This window comes from Sorghum bicolor, chromosome 8 (assembly GCF_000003195.3).
Source record: "Sorghum bicolor cultivar BTx623 chromosome 8, Sorghum_bicolor_NCBIv3, whole genome shotgun sequence".
Taxonomy (NCBI): domain Eukaryota; kingdom Viridiplantae; phylum Streptophyta; class Magnoliopsida; order Poales; family Poaceae; genus Sorghum; species Sorghum bicolor.
The window spans coordinates 62,134,003-62,151,863 of NC_012877.2; the positions used below are offsets into that span (position 1 = coordinate 62,134,003).

Genomic DNA, 17,861 nt, shown 5'->3' on the forward strand with positions numbered 1-17,861 from the left:
CACTATTGACCACTGGCAGAGTATGGAAAAAATAAATAAAATGTGACCGCAGCAGTCAGTGTGAAAAAAAACAAAACGATGAACAAGGAGTCAGTGAAAAACAAAATAGTGAAGCAGACAAAAGTGTGAAAAACAATTCAGTCTGAAAAAAACAATTCAATATAAAAAAAATGAAGCAGCAGTCAGACAATTCACAATTCAATGTGAAAAAAAAAAAACAAAACAATGAAGCAACAGTCACTGAAAGGCAAAGATGAGCAGCGGGCTGGCCCAGCCTGACCTGGCACGGGCCGTATGGCCGTGGGCCACCGGGCTGTGCCTTTATAGGCCATTGTGCATGCTTGATGTTGAAATTTGTGCTATCAACTCTATCTAATTATGACTCTAATTTATTCTCTCTCGTACTTTCTCTTTCCTAATTATACTTGCTATCATTAGCCTTAACAAACTGTTGTAGGTGCCCTTAACAACAACAAACAACACATAATACATAATATAAACTAAAATATTAATAATCATCTAAGCGGGTGCTGGTGCCACAAGCGCACCTGAGTTGCGTCGCCAAGCTAAGCCTTGCCATAGGGTCTATGGCATGGCGGCGCCACCTTTGGCTTAATACATGCTTGCGGCTGCACAGAGCCAAAGAAGACAACAATGCGGTCACAACCTTCCACCTGAGTCTTCGTACACATGAGCTCCATCGACATGATGCGACCCCGCTCGGTGGTCTAGCTTCGCCCATGATGTAGGCGGGCTCTAACTAGGTACTTTTTGACTCATGAAAACCGCAAATCGAAATGAACCAAAAAGTCAGTTTGTTCGGTTTTTGTTTCTGCTTCTGTTATTGTTTTCTGGAACTTTGAGTGTCGGTTTTGGTTTTGGAGGCACAAGAAACCGAGAAAATAAAAAAACCGAACATCTCCTTTGCCTTGACCATCACCAGTCTCCCATCTCCACATGGCGGAATCGAGCATAGAGGCCCAACACGCCACCACTCCCACCTCCACATTTCCACCTCCGAGGTCCCTACCCGTTCCCCACTCCCACTTGCCCGCACCCATCCCCATACTCATCCTCATAGTTATTAGGACGTCGAACCGCTCGAGTCGGTTCACGGTTTGATTGGTCCAACCGGTTGAACCGCCAATTTAGTTTGGTTCAAATAGAATGAGGAACACTAGTACAACACAACTGGAGATGCAGCCTAGTGGTGGGGAACTCACCCTCTAGCCCTAGAGACTAGGGTTCAATTCCCTTTGGCTCCTCATTTTACTTAGGCCAGCCGGTTTTCAATGGTTCATTATCCGGTTTTATACCAGTTTCTATAAAAAAAACTACTGGTTCGCCTGTTTTATACCAGTTTGATCGGTCTAGTCCGGTTCAAATTGTGCTCCCAAAATCTATCTACCGCGGCGACAACGACACAATGCGACCCAGGCCTTGTTTAGATGCACCCAAAAAATAATTAACATGCATGCTAATTGCCCCACGCGGCGCCATGCATGCATGCTAACGGCCGTGCGCTCACCTTGGAAACTTAATTTTCTCTCTTGATCCGTCTAGATAATTTTTTGGATGCCTTCTTTATGAATGTCAGTTAATTTTACCCTTTAATTATTTTTTGGCCACGAGCAACTCCAATAGTTTGCTAAAAGTATTTAACATCTTAAGATTTTTGTCAAAACCATAAAAACAGCCTTCTGGCAATTCCCTCTTCACTTGGCAAATATGCCAAGTCCTCCATCGCTTGGCATTACGTGTATCCCAATTTGCCAACTAATTTTGCCAACTTGTTGGAGGCTCAATTTTATGATTTTGACAAAAATTCTAGGATGCCAAGTTCTTTTGCCAAGCTCAAATAGCAAACTGTTGGAGAAGGTCTCGTTTTTCATTTGGCATTTGGTTTTGAGACTTGGCAAAACTATAGATTTGCCAAGTGAATGTTAGCAAACTGTTGGAGTTGCTCCCAGTAATCATTTTCTATAGGTAAACAGTATATTGTGCTAGCGGAAGGCAAGGAATCCAACAACGAGCGGTAAATGTTGCATGCATGCATGAATGTATTCAGGACTTACAGAAAAAAACAGAACAAGGTTGTTTAGAGATCGTTTTTAACAAGTTTTTTTTCTAGTAGGTTGAGTTTTTTTAGGTTAGAGTCTCATCATGCTAAATTTTTTTTATACTAGAGATTTATCTTCTCTTTCTCCTCCCCAGCAATAGCAAGAGCAGGGTTGATTCGTTTTCTCTTTGTGGCTCAGTGGAATATGAGGGTGAGAATGGCGTCAACAACTTCCTCGGTTTGATAACATGGAGACTTGGCTTTCTAAGATGACAACATCAAGGCAAAAATGATGTCGCCGCTGGAATAATTTTTTTTGGTCTTTTCTCCATTTTGTTGTAGTTAGATCGGACCATGATGAAGGACTAGAAAAAATAAATTTTAGATCTATCTTACTTATTCTTCGGTGGGAAAAAAAAGAAGATAAAGAATAATTAAAGAAGAAGTTTCTCCACTTAATCTACAGGAATATTGGCCGTTGTTAGTTGAGCATATGTTTTCGAGCGTGTATTTATATGTGCGGTCATCCATACATGCATATTGTCTTAGAAAGGTTGAGTGCCCTAACCGGGGCCTAAAAAAATGACCTTACCGGCAATCAGGGAGTCCTCATGTATCGATAGGTTGGTTGCATAATAATTGGATGATATATTGGATCCTCCTCCTAGATCCACCTAGGTATATATTAGGACGTACGGTTGGGTAGGTATTAGAGGCTCGCCTGCAGTGCTATATATCTAATCTAATCTAGGTTAGGTGTATACACACAAGCGGAGCGGCATCGATCATATATATAATCGCCGGTGAGCATCATCAATCATGACGTGCGGTGCCGGTGACGGCGGCGTCGTCGTCTCCGCCTCATCCATCACCACGGTTGCAAGCACCGGATCCCACATGCTCAAGATCAATGGCTACTCGGCGGCGAAGCAGCTGCTGATCACTGGTTCGCATGCCAAGTCGTGCGAGTTCGAGGCAGCTGGTCATACCTGGTGCATCTTCTACTACCCCAACGGCACCGAACGTAAAGCCGCCGACTACATCTCCTTCTTCCTCAGGCTCGCTCGGAACGTCGACGGCGTCGTCAACGCCAGGGTCCGGTTCAGCCTCGATCGTCCCCCACGACGGCGGTGGCGCTGTGGGGAAGAAGAAGAAGAAGCCCAAGCCGAAGGTGGTACCCTACCACCGCGGGAGCCTCGCCGCTAAGTTCTAGGGTGTGGGGGGATAGACCCCTATACCCTTACGGCTAGACTTGGGCCAGGAGGCTTGGCCCATTACGAGACGAGTTCAAGGCTTGATCCGACAGCCTGGAGTTTCGCGCAAGGAAGCAAGATGCGGAGATCAAGCAGGATTCTAGTCGGTTAGAATAGGAATTGATATCGAACTATCTATGACAATTGTAACCGACTAGGATTAGTTTCCAGATCTGTAACCCTGCCCTTCAGACTATATAAGGAGAGGCAAGGGACCCCCCTAGGATATACGATTCTCTCAACACAAATCAATACAAACAGACGCAGGACGTAGGTATTACGCCAACTCGGCGGCCGAACCTGGATAAAAAGCTTGTCCGAGTCTTGCGTCACCATCGAGTTCGTAGTTTGCGCACCGTCTACCGATAAACTACTAACGTGGGTATACCCCAAGGTAGACTGCCGACCAGCTTTCGTCGACAGTGGCGCGCCAGGTAGGGGGTGTGCGTACAGCTCTCCCGACGAACAAGATGGCCATCATCCTCGACTTCGCGGTCATGGCGGGCGGCTTCACGTTCATCGTCGGCTTCAACGGCTTCATCGCCATGACCGCAGAGGAGGCGTAGATCCGATCTGTGCCGATCACTTCTTCACCGACGTCGGCTGCGGCTCCAACCACGCTGACAACGCGTCGCCGCTTCTCTGCTACAAAGGGAGGCAGATCGACGACACCGACCTGCTCAGCTTATCAACCAAGTTGTTTGGCCTACTTGCTCTGACCACGAGTCGCAATAATAATCGCCGCGAAGAACGGCGCTACGACAACCGCGACCACCGTCACGATAACAAGTCCAAAAGCTCGAGGGCCAGACAATTTTATCGTCACCGACCAGACTTTCATCCAAAGATAAGTACACTTCTAAAATCTTATTTATTTTTGGCATAATATTTTTAATATTATTATTCTTCAAAATAACTTTTTTAGCCGACTAGTTTTTTCTCCTACACGAGCTTTCCAGAGCCGGTACTGTCTCCAACTCCTCCCTACACGTGCACGAGATCCGCCCTCTGCGTTCCGGGTGGTCGGCAGTAGCTCTCTGACGTGGCTGACAATCCTACGCGTGCCTAGGTTCCGCACCTCATGCTGATTGTTGGCTAGACCAGAGCTGGTACAAGCTCTAGGATGAATTAACTACTCGTGCTAATTTTATAATAAAAAATCTAAAACTTATCTCAGTGCTGATTTTTTATCTAGAGTTTATTTATACATCATGTACTACCTATTTTCTCTATATTTATTTTTCAGGAGTTTGGCCCAGTCGACAAGCTACGCTCGGGGACTCGTCGACTATTCCCTACGCTGTGTCCGGGGACTGCTCCGACCACCGAGCACGTTTACGTTCCCAACCACGCTCGGGGACTTGTCGACTACTCTCTATGCTATGCTCGAAGGCTGTGCCGACCACCGAGCACGTTTACGTTCCCAACCACGCTCGGGGACTTCCACCGGTCCTTACGCCGTGCTCGGGGACTGTGCCGACCACCGAGCACTATACGCTCGGGGACTGGTCGACCAGCTCACCAATTTAAGAGCTTGGGGACTGCACCGACCACCGAGCACTATACGCTCGGGGACTGGTCGACCAGCCCACCAATTTGAGAATTCAGGGACTGTACCGACCACCGAGCGTTATATGCTCGGGGACTGGTCGATTAGTCTATTCAATTGCATACGAGCATGATATGCTCGGAGACTGGTAAATTCAATTTTTTAGACCTTGCTACAAGGCTCATACTTCGCCTTCCAGCAAGCTCGGGGACTATATCGGTACGATGCATCTGGCGATGCATCTCAGTTTCAGAATTTCTTTGAGGACTTTTCTTTTGACCCTGGCACCACGTGCCTACGTCACCTACTACCAGGCTCGGGGACTAAGTGGGCACACTTCACCTTGCGGTGAATATGCTTGCTTTTTTTTTAGTCCATGCTTTTCAGAAAAGTAAAGTGGGCACACTTCACCAAGAAAGAAATCTTTTTTAATTTAGAGCACCATGCATTCTTCAAACAACCTGCTTCTTCGATGTCAATGTTGATCAACTGTTTTTTTGAGTTGGTCAAAATACTGTTGCAACTGTTTGGACGACTTTCCTGCTTATTGAAGACGTCAAGCCTCACTGATCGAAGAAGCTCAAGACGGCGTGTTACATCACAATACATGGTGCTCGGGGACTAGCTGTGGGGGGATAGACCCCTATACCCTTACGGCTAGACTTGGGCCAGGAGGCTTGGCCCATTACGAGACGAGTTCAAGGCTTGATCCGACAGCCTGGAGTTTCGCGCAAGGAAGCAAGATGCGGAGATCAAGCAGGATTCTAGTCGGTTAGAATAGGAATTGATATCGAACTATCTATGACAATTGTAACCGGCTAGGATTAGTTTCCAGATCTGTAACCCTGCCCTTCAGACTATATAAGGAGAGGCAAGGGACCCCCCTAGGATATACGATTCTCTCAACACAAATCAATACAAACAGACGCAGGACGTAGGTATTACGCCAACTCGGCGGCCGAACCTGGATAAAAAGCTTGTCCGAGTCTTGCGTCACCATCGAGTTCGTAGTTTGCGCACCGTCTACCGATAAACTACTACCGTGGCTATACCCCAAGGTAGACTGCCGACCAGCTTTCGTCGACCCAGGGCACGTAGTATGCCTACGGCTTCCCGTGCTTCGTCAGGAGGAAGGAGCTGGAGAAGTCGTCGGAGTATCTGGTGGATGACTGCTTCGCCGTCCGGTGCGACATCGACGTCCTGCAGACGTCGGCGGAGTCGTCGGATGTCACCGTGGAGGTGGAGCTGAGGCGCACGACCTGTTCAGGCTCAGCCTGCTGCCATAACTGAAAGATTTATCAGCTGCCACTTCCAGAGATATCATCATGCATATATGCATCTTAATTATATTGGTAGTATTACATACTGTTAATTAGGAATAAGTATCAGCAAGCACCAAGGCAGATTATTATTATTATTATTTAGAATATAGTTGGTCCAAGCGTTTGTTTCTTTAATTTCAACTAATGCAAGTTTGCTATCATTACATATATATTCTAATAAATATTCGAGTGGCATTTGCAGACTTAAGCTTTTCTGTCTCTCTCTGTTGGTCATGTTCTTCGTGGTTAAACCTGTCCACCACCTAGTGGTTCTTCGTGGTTAAAGAATAGTTTTTTTCCTTAAAAAAAGCCTAGCGACAAGCTAAGTCTATTAAAAACATAGCCATAGAATGGACCATAACCCTCCAATCGGCTATTCTGAAAATGACGCATAAATAAGAATGTAGTTCTTTTTGTCAAAAATTGCATCGTTTTCTTTTATCAAAAATTGGTTTCTTCCTTGTCAATACAGCACCTAAAAAAATTGGGAGTCAAGCACTACACTTCCCACGTTTGAGAGACAAAGGAGAAGAAGAATCAAGAATGACAAATATTTTTTTTTAAAAAAAAAACAAGGATAGCAAATACTATAGTGTCATTTGTATTAGGCTAGGTGAGAGAGAGAGAATAGAATTCCCCACCCTCCAAATATGAATTGAACGCCTGACCCGCCCCCCCCCCCCCCCCCCCCCCCCTCACAAGGCTGCTAAAGTGCTAAGGGGGTGTTTGGGACTGTTCCACGAATTCTACTCTATAAACTTCACAGTAGAGCAGCTCCATAAAAACTAAAGTTTGTAGACTTCACAGTAGAGCAGCTCTAAAACTAAAGTTTGTAGAGTACCTCTTTACGTGCTCTCTCTCAACTTCACCGTTTTCTCGAACTGAGTACGTGAAGCTAAAACCATTTGACTAAAAAAATATAGAGTAGAACAGTCTTAAAAAAATGTAGAGCAGAGCAGTCCCAAACCAGAGGTCCAGAGCCCTTATAGACGATTGCCCATCAGCGGTAAACATGAGGGGAGGCTGTAACCACATCTACGAGAAATCGTCAGGGCTGAATTAACACATCACATCAAGCATTACAAAACACAAGTCATAAGAAACGTCAAACATGTATGCCATGAAGGCTCCTCCAAAGCTGTCTAGTGACCCTACTGTACCAACGAATCATGAACAAAACATGCAGCATCAATAGGACAAAAGTATCCGAGTACAAACACCCTTTGGTTCGTACAGATGCAACAAAAGTACATGAGACACCCACATCTCCTGTCTATACCCGCCCTATTGGCATCTCAGCTCTCAACAGGTAAATCTGAATGGCTATCTGTTTCTTTGGTAGCACTGTAGCAGTATGCCTGAATGATATTACAGCTCCTGGCTACATGATTCAGCCAGAGTTCAGTGTTCAAAAATTGTCATTCCCTAACTATTGGCACAACTGTTCGAAACTTTCCCACTCTCAGTCGGACAAATGTCTCATGAAATGAAATAAAATGATGAAAACTGAAGTACAAATGGCGCAGAGCCATCAGGCAGCTTTCCAGCGAGCTTTCTTCAGGCATCCTTCCTCCGCCAGACGGCCAGACCACATCAAGCTACCAACCCAAGCATTAGTCATGACTGCTTCCCAGCATGGGAACCACGAGGGTTCCCATGAGAATTCCACTGTAGAAGCATCCATATGATTGACGTTCCTATATGTAAATAAATGGGAGAACCGATCAGAGTGGCTAAGCAAACAACCAAAACACAAAGAGCATTAGTACAAAGTACTCCATCCCAATTTCAGATGTAGTTGCCCCAATTCTGGTCATTCCTCAAGCTAAACATGCAAGAAGCATGACAAGCTCCAATGCTATTTTGCAACAATGAAAGCTGGGAAGCCTGGAACTGATAAATGCTGTATTGCATTGCTAAAACTGCAAAAGTAAAGTACTGATAGAATCCTCAGAAAGTTTAAATGACAAGCTCCTAAAGCTAAATCAAATGAATATTTCGATTAAAGTACCAGAAAATCAACCTAACTGTAACAAGTGCGATAGTAAAAAGGTTGATTAGGTTCTGAAGAACTAATTTGTAAAAGGTGAATGAAAAGAATAGTCCACTCACAAGGAAAGGTTAGTACCTGCAAAGAAGCCAACTGTGCTCAGATTTGCTGCAGCCATGGTGTGGTAGATCAAGTATTCCGTGAGGAAATGGCCAAGAGCATAGATGAATGATAGGAAGGTGGCCAGATACAGAGGCCTATTTTCCAGGTTCAGTGCGCAAAGGAAGCACAGCGTGCAGGTCAGAAGAGTCCAGACACCAAAGGTACGGCCATGAACATCAGTCACTGCATGTAAACAATGTTTTGTTAATCAGACTAGAAATAAAATGCCAAGGTTTTTAATAAATGATGGCACATAACCACGACTTAGTAATTTAGCATGAGAAATTTTCATAGAGATGCCGCAAAAGTAGCAAAACCCATTATAAACTGAAGCTTATATTATAGCTGCCTACAGGAAAGACAGTGCAGCTAAGGTATCAAGACTCCCTGATGCAATCGATCTAGGAGGAATAACTGCTGGCGAAGATAAGTAAAGTTTGTTGAAGAAACGTCTCTTATCCGTCAACCGCACCTTAATAGCTCAGACTCCGGAGCCTTGCTGGATGATGCAGAAGGGGGACTTGGTAGTGCTCCAGCACAATGTAAAATTCCAAATACAAACTTGCTATGGTGTCGGAGTATTAACTTAGGGGTAACAAAGAAGTACCAAGGTATACTTATTAACTGATAACCACAATGCCTCTTTTCACTTCTATAGTGTCAGCATAAGGATTGCAGAGCTCTACATTAAAATAATAGAGTCCCACAGCTGACTTCAGAAGCGATGATCAGTTATCTGAATCAAATAGTCATGAACTAGCAAACACTTGCAATAAGGATATGGTAACATTCTTTGTTTCTCTTAAGAAACGACTGGCATCTGACTCTCTGAGGACATCAAGACTCTGTATAAGAAATAAAACTAAGCGTCTGAGCCAGTAAGCCTCACGAAATCAGAAATTCAGAAATGCAGTTGTGTGGCTTTGGCCTGTCCTTCAACCCAAAAACGAGCTGCATCACTAAGTCAACTTAGTAAAATACTATCAACTGTCCCAATCGAAGACGAAATCCTTTCTTCTTACTCTAAAGGCTCGCCTCAGAATGAGTCTCACTGACTGAAAAAGAAAAATCTTGTTTAACATGTAGCACAGATGACAGATCAGGCTAGACTCGCGACCCGGTGAGATGAGATCCGTGCCCCCACACGGATTGACCCTGTCCAGTCCAGGGAAACGAGAGGCAGAGAGAGGGACGGAGGGGAGAGAGAGGATGCGAGGGGGGCACTCACTCTCCGTCTGCGAGAAGACGGCGACGCGGAGCGCCCAGATGTCGAAGAAGCCGAACCAGACGGAGGCGAGGCGGAGGGAGCCGACCAGCATCAGCCACCATCCTAGCGCCGGGACGCCCTTCCTCTTCCCCTCCGCCGCCATTCCCGCCGTTGGAATTGGAATGCTTCCACTTCCACTTGCACCGGTGAGCTCTGAGCAGCCGGCGGAGAGGACGAGGGGACTCGAGGAGGCTGTGCGAGGACGAGGCGCGCCTGATGACAAATAAATGGGCCTGGGCCTTTTGGATGCTTCGGAACTGGGCTTGTGGGCCATGCTGGATTACGGGCCGACAGAAAACAACACTCGTATTTCCCAGACACAAACACTCTTCTTGAAAACACTTGAATGAGACATTTGAAATCGGAGAAAAAAAATGTACTGACATTTTACATGTCAAAATGGCAGCATCGTGTTCTGTCCTAGCAATGTGCCAAAGATTAGTTTTTATTTTTATCTATATTTAATGCTCCATGCATGCAACCAAAGATTCGATGTGACGGGAAATCTTGAAATTTTTTGCGAACTGGCCTTGTTTAGTTCACCCTGAAAACCAAAAAGTTTTCAAGATTCCCCGTCACATCGAATGTTGTGGTACATGTATGAAACATTAAATATAGACGAAAACAAAAACTAATTACACAGTTTAGCTGTAAATTACGAGACGAATCTTTTGATCCTAGTTAGTCCATGATTGGATAATATTTGTCACTGTTTGGACAGAAAAATAAAAATATATTTATCCGCCACAAAGAAAATAAATGCGCGGGCGTGCCAGTGTACTAAACTACACTTCGGCGCCTACCAAGGATGCCTCCCTCTCCAGCGATCTAATCGGCCAGGCATGACCATACGGAACGCCGGCGTGCACCTGGCTGCCTTGCCTCCAAGCTTCACGTCCCCGGTACCCGGCAGCGGCGGCATGCTAGCTTTGGTGTAGCCGAAGTGCGAGCTCCCTCCATGGAGCCTGCCTTCTGCCCATGTCCTCCATTAATCGCTTCTGGATGGATGGCGCCATATGTCAGGGCCGTCTTGAGGAGGCCTCCCTGGTCATCATCTCTAGCGGCCGGATCCGGATGTTGTTCTCGTCGATCCACTCCAAGCCTCTGGCCGAGCGTCATTAGCCAGATGCAATCTAGGCAGAGACGTCGTGGCGTGTCTAGTTGGTGAAGATGAGCCACGACGCAGGCAAACAGCTGCAGGTGATGGCGTATCGTGTAGATGCAGAAAGATGTTGGGCATGGGCAATGCGGGTGGCGGCTGCCGACTCGACGTGCCTCCGGCTGCCTCTGCGTTGCCCTGTTGTTGACGATAGTCTCTGCTCATGGACGATGGATCTTGGCCGTGCTCATGGACGATGGATCTTGGCCGGTGGCGGCGTGGTGGTTTGGCACAGCCAGGGGCTAGGGCACGCGTGTAGCCGTGCTCCCTTCGTGCGGCTGGCTTGAACAAATGTGATTAGCCCCTCTCGTGTAGCCCTTGGGACCTTTATATAGGCAGGCTGCTAGGGTAGCGCAGACCCCTTTCCAAATACACGCCGCCAGAAATTTGTTGATCAGCACGAGGTATCCGGCGCCGCTTGCTTCCTTCATAAGGCACGTGTGATTTATCCATCCGGAGAGGTTATCTTCACGTGACGATCCTTCTAAATGGCTTCACGTTTGCGTATCCCAAACATTCACCGGGCCAGGCTGGTCGATGGACAGGATCGGTTCCGTATACCGCTCTGCCTATAAGCCGTATAATACGTACACATGATCCGGATTCAGCTCTTCCATGGGCTCCGGTCGCTTGCTAATTAAAGGCATTTGAGCTGCACTATATCTTGAGAAGATATATACCACGTATGGAGTATACATACACGCTAAGCTAGCTTCTTTGGTTGCGCGTCATGAGCAAACTTACGTACATACATTGAACGTACGTATACTTGCTAGCTTCTTGTTTTCCTCTTCTCGAGTAGTACATGAGCCTCGATCAGACACACGCAAACAATTGACGTATGCATGGCCGTGTATGTGAAAGTGCAGATTAATTAGCTGACAAGCTAAACTGCTACCTTTAGAATGTGTGCATATACAAGTACATACACAATGCATAAAAATACAAGAGGGAGCATCTACTGCTTCCATTCTTCTTGTTTCTTAACAGCATATATAAATGATGTATGTATACAGAAAAAAAAATATTGTACAAAATCTCGTCAAACAGTCACAAATAAACGAAAATGCTACAGTACCGAAAACTTTTCACTTTTCGGAACTAAACAAGGCCTAAATTTTAAAGTTTTTCCTGACGATTCACGTTGTCAGGTGTGCATTGGAAAACCCACTCCTGCAACAAGTCAGAGCTAGAGGGTGTGCTATGGCCTAGTTTAAATGTGAAATTTTTTTAAATTTTACTACTATAGCACTTTCGTTTGTTTATGATAAATATTATTCAAACTTTACTAGAGACTACCAATGGCTTGATATTAGCACAGGATCCATAGTTAACAATTAGGACATCTAACTAGATTTAGTATACTCAGGCCTTGTTTAGTTTCTTATCCAAAAAATTTTCATCAATCACATTGATTTTTTGTACACATACATGGAGTATTAAATGTAAAAAAAAATAAACTAATTAGATAGTTTGGTTGAAAATCACGAGACAAATCTATTAAGCCTAGTTAGTTCATGATTAGCCTTAAGTGCTACAGTAACCTACATGTGTTAATGATGGATTAATTAGGCTTAATAAATTCGTCTCGCGGTTTCCAGCCGAGTTATGTCTAAATACTCCTTCCGACATCCTGCAAAATATTCAATATGACACACAAAAAAATTCATCTCCTAACTAAACAAAGCCTCAGGTATAGTATACTCCCTCCGTCCCAAAAAGAGTGTCGTTTTAGATTTTTTGCTATAAATTTGACTCGATTTGTAGAAAATATATATAATATTTATATGTCTAAATAAATTTGTTAAAAACTAGACTTAAAGATCTTTCTAATAATATTAATTATGTACTATAGATACTAATATTTTTATTATATATTTAGTTAAAATTATTTTTCGGAAAAACGAGAACGACACTTATTTTGGGACGGATGGAGTACGTGGTTTGTCATCTCGACTCAGTGGTATCTTACAGTCCCCTGGGGAATAGAGTTCAATAGAGTTTTGTCTATTGATGGTGCAGTGTTCAGTGATATCATCGACGACTTGCCTCCATCTAGGAATATGTTGTAGCTTTAGGCCTTGTTTGGTTCGCAAAATTTTTTGTTTTTGGATATTGTAGCATTTCGTTTTTATTTGATAAACATTGTCTAATCACAGAGTAACTAGACTCCAAATATTCATCTCACAAATTACAGGTAAACTGTACAATTAGTTTTTATTTTCGTCTATATTTAATGCTCCATGCATGCGACCAAAGATTCGATGTGACGGAGAATCTTAAAAAATTTTACGAACTAAACAAGGCCTTATTGTTTCTTATGTAATTGTTATTGATGGTTGTTCTTTCCATATGTCGTGTTGTTTGTGTTGGTGTTTGTACTCGCTTTCTCGTCTTTTTTGCTTTGTAACTCAAGGCTCATGATCCAACAATATAAATACCACCGGTTTTTTTCTGAAATTTGTGGTAACGAAATTTTGGTGGGTGGGAATAGTAGTTCATCTCCCGGTGATCTCTTTTTTTTTTTAAAAAAAAAGAAAAGGATATCGATCAGATGCTGCAACAGTCTTGTTGGTATGGTCATCGCATCAACCAGGTGAGCAGTGGCATACTAAGATTCGTCTCCCGATTTATATATAAACTGTGTAATTAGTTTTTATTTTTGTCTATATTTAATATTTCATGTATATATCATAAAATTTAATGTGACGAAAAATTTTGAATTTTTTTTGGTTTTTGGAGTGAACTAAACAAGGCCTAGTGGGAAAGTGTTTCACGCAAGTCGGAGCAAAAAGTTGGCCTGTGTTTTGTGGATTAAACACATTAGGTCTTGTTTGGTGTTGTCAGATTTACTTAAATCTATGTGTATTAATATGGATTATGATTAAATTTAGTTTAAATTCTATTCTAATCTAACTCAACACTTTATGTGAGGCCTTGTTTAGATCTAAAAACTTTTTGGATTTTGACACTATAACACTTTCGTTTTTATTTGACAAACATTATCCAATCATAGAGCAACTAGGCTTAAATGATTCATCTTGTGATTTACAGATAATCTGTGCAATTAGTTATCTTTTTTATCTATATTTAATATTCCATGTATGTATTGTAAGATTCGATGTAATAAGAAATCTTGTAAAATTTTGGGTTTTTTTGTTGTATGTAAACCAGGCCTCTCCTCCATGCCATTGCCATGCGCGTAGAGACCTGAGATGGCACGGACGAGGGCATCTGCGTGCATGGAGATGCGACGCAGGCACCTGATCTGACCTGAGACAGAGAGCTTGTCTGCATTTGATACGATTAGACAGGTCGATCAGCGCCGGCACGGCAGGACGTACGATATCGCACTGTGCCTGTGCCTTAGCTACTGTAGTGTACTGTAGTAGATCTGCCAACTCTGCGGCCGGACGCTGTTTCCTGTTTGCTCGCCATTCCTAACGGGCGGAGCGGATCCATCGGAACGGCCACATTGGGATATGGACTTGTTGGGTTTGTATAGTTGTGAAAAGTTTTAGATTTTGGTATTATAGAATTTTTGTTTGTTCGTGTTAAATATTATTCAATCATAGACTAACTATGATCAAAAGATTTATCTCGTGATTTACAGGCAAACTGTTCAATTAGTTTTTGTTTTCGTCTATATTTAGTGCTTTATACATGCGCCGTAAGATTCGATGTAATGAGAAATTTTGAAAACTTTTTAGTTTTTGGGGTGAACTAAACAAGACCTTAATTGACCTTAAACTCCAATAACTTTTCAAGATTTTTCATCACATTGAGATCTTGTTCAGTTTCGAATTTTTTAGGTTTAAGTATTGTAGCACTTTCGTTTTTATTTAATTATTATTATTTAATCATAGACTAATTAGCCTCTAATAAATTATCTTACGATTTACATGTAAACTATGTAATTAGTTTTGTTTTTATTTATGTTTAATGCTTCATGCATGTGTCGAAAGATTCAATATAACGAGAAATCTTAAAAAAGTTTTTGATTTTTGAGAACTAAATAAAGCTCAAATGTTAAAACACATAGAACATTTAAATATACATAAAAAATAACTAATTATACAGTTTTCATGTAAATGTAAATATAGATGAAGCACATTTCAAGTTTCAACACACGTTGAATATGCAGCAGCGTAGCAGGAACGCAGCAGTAGTGGACAGGGATGAAACATAGTAACTAGTAAGGATATTTTGGGACCGTATTCGAGATCGAATTCGTTTAAAGGGGTTTAAATCTGTCTGTATCCGAGTCTAAATATTCAATATCCGATATCGTATCCGTATGTGGGTCTTGTTTACTTCTACCTCAAAACTCAAAATTTTTCAAGATCGTCATATCGAATCTTTAGACGCATACATGGAGTGTTGAATATAGACAAAAATAAAAACTAATTACACAGTTTGGTTGAAATTTACGAGACAAATCTTTTGAGCCTAGTTAGTCTATGGTTAGATAATAATTACCACAAACAAATGAAAGCACTACATTATCGCGAAAATTTTTCCTTTAGGAACTAAACACGGCCCTAAATCGTATATTTATGATATCGAAACCTAATGGGATCTTATATGATAGAGCTGACATTATCTTTATCTGAATCTGAATACAGGTATTATTTTATTTTATTACCCTATGTAAACTGCTTCTGTATTACGGGGTACTACTCCTATACATATTATTACTGTATACGATTATATACTGTATGTATATATTTTACTACTGTTCATTCACTGGCGCTCCATCAGTGCTGGGCAGCGCACTTGCACTTGCTTCTGAGAGCTCACGCATGCATGCATGCAACAAGACGACGGAACGACACGGACGGACGTACAAACTGCATGCACACCCGTGGGCCGTGGCTCTGACTCATCTCATCAGTCAGTCTACTCTAGCTAGCTTGACTGTGTTCCGTGTTCGTCGGTCGTCTACAGCTACAGGCAGGCTGCATCGATCGATCGGCCAGCCTTTTTGTGTGTTGCATTTTTTGTGCAGGCTCGTCTCTCTCCTGGTGGTGCATGGAGGGAGAGGCCGGTCAGGTCAGAGCCTCAGAGGTGGTGCAATTCCCTAGTACAGCAGTACTAGAGCTAGGGCCTTGTAGCAATTTTGTTTATTTGTGGTAAATATTGTCTAAATATAGACTAACTAAACTTAAAAGATTCATCTTGCGATTCACACGCAAACTGTGTATCATATACCGCAAGATTCAATATGACAAAGAATTTTTTTAAAAAAAATAATTTTTGGGCTAAACTAAACAAGGCCTACTGGCCAGTAGCCCATTGCATTGCATTGATCCGGACGGTTGCTGCACTGCTTTGCTTTGCACTGTGAGGCTGCGAGCTCTCCAATCCAGGCGTCCAGCTCTCGTCTCCGGGTAAAGTTTATTTTGCTCAAGATGATACGTAGCTTCACTCTCTTTTTATTAAAACGTACTCGCTCCGTTCTAAAAAAGTGTCGTTATAGGTTTTTATGCCACAAGTTTGACTCAATTTATAAAAAATATATATAATATTTATATCTCTAAATAAATTTATTAAAAAAAACTAGACTTAAAGATCTTTCCAATAATACTAATTATGTACTATAAATACTAATATTTTTTACTATATATTTAGTTAAAATTATTTTTCGAAAAGCGAAAACGACACTTGTTTTAGGATGGAGGGAGTACGAGCAAATGTAATGAGCGAGTGGGGCCTTTTTTAGTTCCCAAAAAAATTTACAAAATTTTTTAGATTCCCCATCACATCAAAACTTTAGACGCATGCATGAAATATTAAATATAAACAAAAATAAAAACTAATTGCACAGTTTGGTCGGAATTGACGAGATGAATCTTTTGAGTCTAGTTAGTATATGATTGGATAATATTTGTTAAATACAAACGAAAATATATTTTACAAAATTTTTGGGACTAAACAAGGCCCGGATAGAAGAGCGAGGGTAGAGGGGAAAAAAGAACGCCTTCAGGCGTCCAGCTCTATCTCGTCGTCGTCGGAGTACGTTTCGGCGTTTTTTTGCAGCAACCTCGGGCGCCGGAGGAAGAGCCTGGAACCAATGCTTCGCATTGCACTGGGTCATGCATGGGTGCGGCCTTCATTGGATTAGACACGACGTTGCACTGCACTGTTCATCTTTCCCTGCCCCAAGATCCGAATCTTGTATCCCGGCAGACACTAAACAGCATGACACCGAGTAAAATAACCCCATTTATTATTTTTTATTCATTCAAAACCCTTTAAAACATACTCTCTCTCAATCCCTGTCACCCTTAGCGTACATGTCGCAAATTTAATTTAATTTATATAAAACATGTGCGACATTTATATCTCTAAATAAATTTATTAAAAAACTAGATTTAAAAATCTTTCTAATTATAATAATTATGTACATGCTCCTTAATCCCAAAACAAACACACAGATCACTTCAGGATGAGACTAAAATATATTGCTAACTGTTTAAAAAAAAAGCTCTGGCTAATCTAAACAACCAAGCTACAGTTTCATCGTATTGGCTATGTTATAAACTATTCAAGCACCTAGTTTAAAAAGATATTAGCTAGATCACTCCAGTTATTATAGTTGATAAAAAAAGTTTAGCTGATCTAAACATGACCATGCCCTATTTTGAGGGATAGTGCAAGTCTTAAGTAAGATAAAGACAATACCTGTTCGCTGATTTATTGTGAGAGAAAAAATATTTTTAAATAGCTGATAGATTCGGTAGATAAACTCAAAGATACCAATATATACTCCCACATTAGAAAAGGATCGAATGCAATTCTATCTTACATACTCCCTCAATCCTAAAAATATTATAGCCATGGAATTTGTGTTGGTTTTTGATTAGATTTATAGAAATATTAGCAATATTTATATGTGCAATAAATAAGTTTTTTATCAAAATATATTGAATGATTCATCTAATGATACTAATTATACATTATAAATAATAATATTTCTTATATATTTGTTCAAAGTTAATAATGTTTGACTTCTAGAAAAGTGAGAGGGAAAGCCCGAGCTAGCAGAACTCTCAAAATTAATAGTGGTAATATAAAATAACAAAATGCAAATCCATCCG

The 17,861-nt window shown here is 42.0% G+C and overlaps 2 protein-coding genes across 2 annotated transcripts; one reads left to right on the forward strand and one right to left on the reverse strand.

Moving 5' to 3' along the window:
• LOC8065240 (BTB/POZ and MATH domain-containing protein 5) lies at positions 2,879 to 6,151 on the forward strand. Its single transcript, XM_021466154.1, has 2 exons — positions 2,879 to 3,159; positions 5,989 to 6,151. The coding sequence occupies exons 1-2, from the start codon at positions 2,879 to 2,881 to the stop codon at positions 6,149 to 6,151; spliced, it is 444 nt and encodes a 147-aa protein (XP_021321829.1).
• On the reverse strand, positions 7,351 to 9,812 carry LOC8071528 (ergosterol biosynthetic protein 28). Its single transcript, XM_002443602.2, has 3 exons — positions 9,564 to 9,812; positions 8,312 to 8,518; positions 7,351 to 7,880 (listed from the first exon to the last, which is right to left on the reverse strand). The coding sequence occupies exons 1-3, from the start codon at positions 9,703 to 9,705 to the stop codon at positions 7,801 to 7,803; spliced, it is 429 nt and encodes a 142-aa protein (XP_002443647.1). The 5' UTR covers positions 9,706 to 9,812; the 3' UTR covers positions 7,351 to 7,800.